General features: G+C 39.6%; 1 protein-coding gene across 1 annotated transcript in view; it reads left to right on the forward strand.

The window, feature by feature from the left end:
- Nucleotides 1–6,041, forward strand: part of Tnfrsf11b (TNF receptor superfamily member 11b) — a 60,803-nt gene extending 54,762 nt beyond the window's left edge. The window contains exons 4-6 of the mRNA XM_006982392.3: nt 1,088–1,279; nt 2,375–2,599; nt 4,290–6,041. Of these exons, the coding sequence (XP_006982454.1) occupies nt 1,088–1,279; nt 2,375–2,599; nt 4,290–4,678 (806 nt within the window). The 3' untranslated portion in view covers nt 4,679–6,041. The remainder of the gene's footprint in view (nt 1–1,087; nt 1,280–2,374; nt 2,600–4,289) is intronic.
- The last annotated feature ends 1,116 nt before the right edge of the window (nt 6,042–7,157 follow it).

Here is a 7,157-nt window from a genome sequence, read left to right on the forward strand (position 1 = left end):
GGAGGAGAGAGGAGATGAGACTAGAACCAATCCATTTTACTGCTTTCTTTCCAGGAAGGGTAGAAGACACAATGAAATGGGAGGTGGAACTTCTTAATAAATGAAATCTAATAACTTTCTATAGCTTTCATTCGTCTCCTTTGTGTTTGTTATCTTGCATGAGCCAGAGTTGGACTGTGCAATCTACATTTGAATATTGAAGTCTAAATCTGTTCAGCCAACTTACACTAGATGGAGGTATTTTCATATGCAAATACACTGTAATGTGTGTTGTGTCCATGCATAATAGAGTCCAGGGTTTGAATATGTTTATTTTCGGTGGCAACCCTATTGAAAGTCTCTTGGTTTGAGTTTTCATAACCAGTGATGTCTTCAAAGGTATTAAATGCCTGAAAAGCATGAAGTAGAATACCCTTGTAGTTACCCATCCTAAAGATTTAGCCATGCTCTTTACTCAACACTGTAAAGAAATGCTGTATCATCGTCTGTTTATTATATAGTTCAGCGTTGGGCTTACACTTGCGAGTCAGCAGTCAACTTGACCACTACCTTCAAGAGTTTGCTATAACGTGCTGTTCTCAAGGTTAGCAAGTTTCACAATTAAGAGCTCAGAGAGAAAGAACTTCTGTAAGAAATGATTGGAATTTAACGATGCAACATTCAATGGGTGCTGATTTCAAAGAGTGAAAGTAAAGCAGACACAGAGCAGTTATCTTGATGATTTTTCCAGGAATAATTGTGTGAAGAATACGGTTGACAAATCTTACTGGCACTTCATCAGAGACAGGACTGATGAGTACCCCACTCCCCCTCTCTTTTCATCTCCCATTTCGGGAGCATTTTGTAGGTAACAGCACTAAAAACCTTGCGTGGGTATTACAAGAAGGGGAAAGAGCCGGAGGGGCTGGCTGTTGATGTTTTGTTATTTCTGTCTAATGAAGTGAAAAATGGAAATTCTGAAACTTTCCTGCAGTATGTGGTAGCAGTAAAAACTCGGTGAAAATTCAGTTCAGAACTGTGCCTTAGACATTATCTACAGCAAAAGTGTTGGGGATGAAGTAGCTAAATTGCGGGGTATTTTCCACAGGAACCCCGGAGCGAAACACAGTTTGCAAAAGATGTCCAGATGGGTTCTTCTCAAATGAGACGTCGTCAAAAGCCCCCTGTAGGAAACACACAAACTGCAGTGCACTTGGCCTCTTGCTAATTCAGAGAGGAAATGGATCCCATGACAATGTATGTTCTGGAAACAGAGAAGCAACACAAAAATGTGGAATAGGTAATTATACCCCAAACCACACTGCCTTCTTACCATCTTGGCATATCTTCCTCCTCCAAGAGGAACACAAACTCACATTTTGCCTTTCTTGACTCTTTGTTTTGTTTTGTTTTGTTTTTGTTTTTCAAGACAGGGTTTCTCTGTGTAGCTTTGCGCCTTTTCCTGGAACTCACTTGGTAGCCCAGGCTGGCATCGAACTCACAGAGATCCGCCTGGCTCTGCTGCCCGAGTGCTGGAATTAAAGGTGTGCACCACTAAATATGAAGTACAGGAATGGACACAGACATTGTTTATAGTTCCCAATACTTCCACTGTCTTTCACTGTGTTACCAGATAGATATCTTAGTTAATTTACCCTTTATCTTTTCTTATCTAACAAATACAATGAGTGAAAAGGGTAATGAAAAGAGTTAATTCTAGCCTTAGCATTGTTTTTATTTCAGCTTACATTTTATGTTTGCAACAGAGTATTTAGTATATGCCAAGTCCTTTACTCTCTAAAGTTTGATATTTATGAAAAACACTGTGAAATTTGCTTAGGATAAATGTAGATGGTTAATGGCTTAACACTCAGCTCTATGTCCCCGGCCTCATTTCTACTGCTAAGCAACATGTTTGCTAAATATACACAAAACAATACCCTATCATGATTGCACATAAAACACTATTTTGATTATTGTTTAAGTTCCTTCTAGGCAGTCATTTTGTGTGTTGGTTTTTCTTTGACATTGACCTTGTGGTACCCAGTAGTCACTAAGCAAACTTTTAGTAAAGTATTAATATTTATATTGAGTTGTAGAATTGTATGTATCCATATTAATATTCTCATTATACATATACTAACTTACCCCTTCCCAAAAAATGACAAATGAAGACAAAACATTAGACATCACATTAAGTTCAGTTAGTCTTTACTACTAACAGCAACCAAAAGAAAGTTGTTTATTCAAACTTCCTATTTTAGCATGTTGTCTCACAGAAAACTCAATCCCCATACTCATTTTGTGGTTGGATTTGCTTTTTTTTTCTTTTGCTGGAACGACTGCAGGAAATTGATGTGTTTGGTGAATCTCTTTATTTTCCACTTTTCTACAGATGTCACCCTGTGCGAAGAGGCATTCTTCAGGTTTGCTGTTCCTACCAAGTTTACACCGAATTGGCTCAGTGTTCTCGTAGACAATTTGCCTGGGGCAAAAGTGAACGCAGAGAGTGTAGAGAGGATAAAGCGGAGACATAGCTCGCAAGAACAAACTTTCCAGCTGCTGAAGATCTGGAAGCATCAAAACAAAGACCAAGAGATGGTGAAGAAGATCATCCAAGGTACCATCTCCTGAAATAATGAGTCAACCAACAATCAGAGACACCTATTTGTCATAAAATACGAATGGGACTAGTTGTCTAAGAAGTGGGGTGGGTGCTCCCCTGCTGGAATCATCATGGAACTGACAATTTCTTACCAAGTGATGGTGTAGACAGGATTCCTGTCACAGCTAAGGAAGGCTCAGTTCTCACCTCTGCACTGATTGAAAGAAGAGGTGTGAACTCTTACATTCAGGACTAAGCTGGGGGTGGTGGGACTCTGCCCCCAGATTCCTCAGCTGTTTCCTCAGCCTCCAGCCATGTCTGCCTAGAAGAAAGTCCTTGGTCTCTTGGCTCTTGCTTCACATTTTTCACACTCTTGCTGTCGTTGGTAATTCTCTGCCAAGGGGCACTAAATGTCTTGCAGATGACCTCTCATTAATCCTAACTATATATGCATCCAAATTACCATTTTAGGAACACCTGTGGTGAGGATTAGTAAAGTCCAATCAGCATTTGAGCTTCTCAGAAGAAAGGGCTAGCTAAAAGCAATGTGCTAGAGATTCCTAAAGGATTTCTTTTAGAAATAGTGTGGAAGGTAGAAAGTAAGGCATGCAGGGAAGGAGAGAAGAGACCCAAAGAGGAGAAAACAAGCTGGAGTCCTCCTGAACTGTACACTTGATGACATACAGTGGAAAAGTTCGACTTCAGTTACCATTAGGGAAGACATGCCGCAGAGATGAAGAAAGGTTTTCCTAATGCAGACAGCATGGAGCAGAAATTACCCTGCTCCACCCTAGTATCTGACAGAGTCTCCTTACATTCCCTGTAAAGCTTCAGACATGGGAAGTCAGGGCAATAGATTTTAGGAGAATTACTTCCCCTTTGACAGGCCAGTGCTTTCACTTATGCAGAGTTATCTTTTCTTGTGTTTCTGGCAAAACAAAATTATTCTTTGAACCCATAATTAGCCCTGAAGCAAAAATAAAAGGAAATGGAAAGTCAGGAACTGTCAGTATGTGAAGGGACCCAATTCCCTGCTTTATAAATGAGAACATTGCAGCCCGGAAAGATGAACGGAGTTGCCTTAAGGCTCACAGATAGTAAATGACTCATGTCGTTAATAGAGACATTAGTTACTCCTTCTTATGTTTATGCCCAAGCTCATTGCCGAAATGCCCTCCAGGCTATGTGTTTGCTGTTCTTGGACTCCTGTTCCTGGCTTTCCATGTCTGCCACACTCTGGTGCTTCTCCAGCATGATGTATATTTATTAAAGGCTAGTTAAAATGTCTCTTGCCAAATAGGGCCAAGGTTAGACACTGACCCATGAAATTTCCATTATAATATAAAGAACCTGAATACTTCATTTCTGGTTTCTTTTTCTCTTTCCCTGAAATGCTGCGATCTTAAAGTTGCAGTTCTTGCTTTGAAAACTGAAGGTAATGAGTCTGTAATTTTCCATTGTTCCCTGTTAAAACCACAAGCTTCTCACAAGACTGTTGTTGGGTGCTTCAAAGAGATTGTAGGTTATCCTATTATAACATAAAACAAAATCACCTTAACAATCAGAAAGAACTAGAGTCACTTCAGTCACCTAAGGAAGAGCAGGAAAGGATTACCCTTAAAATGAAGTTTCGGATTGTGTGAGGGCCTCTGCCTGAGGCATTAGATGACTAAGAATGACATGAGCATCTCTTTGGTTCGTGCAGACATTGACCTCTGTGAAAGCAATGTTCAGCGGCACATCGGCCACGCAAACCTCACAGCAGAACAGCTTTATGTCTTGATGGAGAGCTTGCCCGGGAAGAAGGTTGGCCCAGAGGACATCGAGAGAACGAGGAAGACATGCAAACCGAGTGAGCAGCTCCTAAAGCTGCTCAGCTTGTGGAGGATCAAAAATGGAGACCAAGACACCTTGAAGGGCCTGATGTATGCACTCAAGCACTTGAAACCATACCACTTCCCCAAAACCGTCACCCACAGCCTGAAGAAGACCATCAGGTTCTTGCACAGCTTCACTATGTACAGGTTGTATCAGAAGCTGTTTTTGGAAATGATAGGGAACCGGGTGCAGTCAGTGAAGATAAGCTGTTTATAACTAGAAATGGTCACTGCACTGTCTCTTTGGGATGGGCCATCTCTAATGGAGGAGAAGACTGTTTCTCAGGCACTTGAAAAGGCACAGTGATCCCTTTCCCATCAACAGTGGGAATGAAGATCCCCGCCCCTACACTCCATATTAAGAACACTGAGGACTCTGAGTAGTGAAAGTGAGGCAGACTATTTTATAGCTTTGCAAAGCCAAGTGTCAGCACAGAATGGCAGGCATGCTGATTGACAGCAGAGGGTATTTTTTTTACAACCTTAAACATAGGTCCCTTCCTCCATTTCCTCATGGCTGAGTAATCAGGAGGCTTCTGCTGTCACCAATGTCTTTTTCTTCATTATGAAGCTGTTTGTCTATTACATTCTCTTTACTGTAATGCTTATCATGTGCATGAGCCTTATCACATAGGCAGGGTCTTAGGCAAGCTTGACTGTTAGTTATTTTTCCCTCTGAAGATTGACTTTGGGTTAGGGGCTTGGCTAGACAAGCAGGGGTGGGTTTCAGTAGTTTATTTAGCAGACTGCCACCAAGAGCCCACCAATGTTTCTTGTTCATCTGTAGTTGGACCTAAGCTGACTCAAAATACTTTTATTTTGAAAATGATCACCCAGTTTTATTCCTTATACCAACAATAACTGGCTTTGTTGCAGGACACTAAAAGAAACTATGCTATGGAGAAAGAATTGATATCTCCCCCCACATTCAACAAATCCCCAAGAGTTTATCCAGCTGTCGTATCTGGCCCAGTATCTACTGACTATGTGTTCTCTTATTGCTGTTTGCAGTAATTCAACTGGAAATAATAATAATAGTAATAAAATCTAGACTCCATTGAATCTCTCTGAATATGGGAATCTCTAACTTAAATAGGTTTGAGATTTCAGTTGTGTTGGAGGCTTTTATTAGAAAGCCGATGTTCTTCTGTAAAAGTTACTAATATAGCTGTAAGACTATTACAGTATTGCTATTTATATTCACTCAGATATAAGATTTGTACATAATATCATCCTAGAGAGAAATGGTATAAGACAATTTTAGAAAGAAAAAATATTCTGCTTATTGTTATGACAAAAGAGATAAAATATATTTTTAATAGAAACTTTGTAGGGTTTTCTAATAGATACTGCCAGTTTTCCAGTGTGGAATGTTTTTATAATATAATTTTATCTGTGTAAGATGTAATATCATTTTATAGAAAAATGAATTATATAGTCAGTTGTTTAATGTCAGAAAGTGTATGAACTATAAATTATCTGAATATTAGATGCTCTGAGAAATTGAATGTACCTTATTTAAAAGATTTTATGATCATACTATATAAATAACATCATTAAAGTTTTCAAATTATTTTTCATTTCTTTTCCTCTTGTTTTTATTTGAATGAGACGTTAACGGGCTTACACAGTCACAACTTTCCTGTGCATCTTTGATCATCACAAGCATCTAGGAGTTGTTTAAAATGCAGATTCCTGGACCACACTGCTAAAAACTTTAGGGATGAACAAGTGTGGTCCAGGACAAGCTCCAAAGTGATGATTCCCATACAAAAAACTGGAGAATTTCTGAAGTCAGGATTGGTGTATACGTGGAACATGTCACAAGTAACACCACTATCATCAGAAGGTCAAACTAAGTATTTCTGCCTGCAAACAAATTAAAAATGGCACTCCCTAGCTCTTTAAAAGAAAGAAGACCTTAATTGGAAGGGTGGCATATTAATTGTGTTGCAGGTGGTCCTCAAATACATTCCTTTATATGGTAATCCTGAGAACATATGAATGCTACCTTATTCAGAAAAAAAATTACTGATATAATCAGATTAAGGATTTTGAGATGAGAAGATCACCTGAATTATCGCACTGACCCATTTCCATTGATGAGGATCTTTATAAGAAATACACAAAGGGAGGAAAAAGAGAAGGTGGTATGAAAAAAGAAACAGAAGAGGTGTGGCCCGAAGTCAAAGAAGCCTGGAGTGGTGCCACACAGACAGCTTCTCCGAGAGCCCTGGGTGGGCTGGTGGGCTAACCTCTGTCCTTTCTATCTGTGAGGAAATGCTTCTTCTGCTATTTTCAACCATCCCATAGCTGACAATTTATTAGAGCAGCTGGAATAAAGAGGTAGCATCTGAGCTTCAGAAAGGATGGAAGTAAACTAATCCGTTTCCATTTGAGTGGAAGTTCCTACTTTCTCCACTCTTACAGGTCTATCTTTTAATTTAGTGTCATATTCCCAAAAGAGATCCCAATTGTCTCATTGGGGGATTGATTGAAAGACAAACCCAAATGATGCTCTGCACTTGTTCATCAATTTCCTTTCCCAAGAAGTGACTTTGTGAGTAGGGTCCACCTACCCTTCCTCCTTTCTCACATTTTCTAATACTTAGAATGGAACAGTGACACAAATCCCATGTGTTAATGGCTGCCTTCATAGAAAAGAAGAACAGAGCTGGGTAAGCATACACAGACAA

This window comes from Peromyscus maniculatus, chromosome 20 (genome assembly GCF_049852395.1).
Source record: "Peromyscus maniculatus bairdii isolate BWxNUB_F1_BW_parent chromosome 20, HU_Pman_BW_mat_3.1, whole genome shotgun sequence".
Lineage (NCBI taxonomy): Eukaryota > Metazoa > Chordata > Mammalia > Rodentia > Cricetidae > Peromyscus > Peromyscus maniculatus.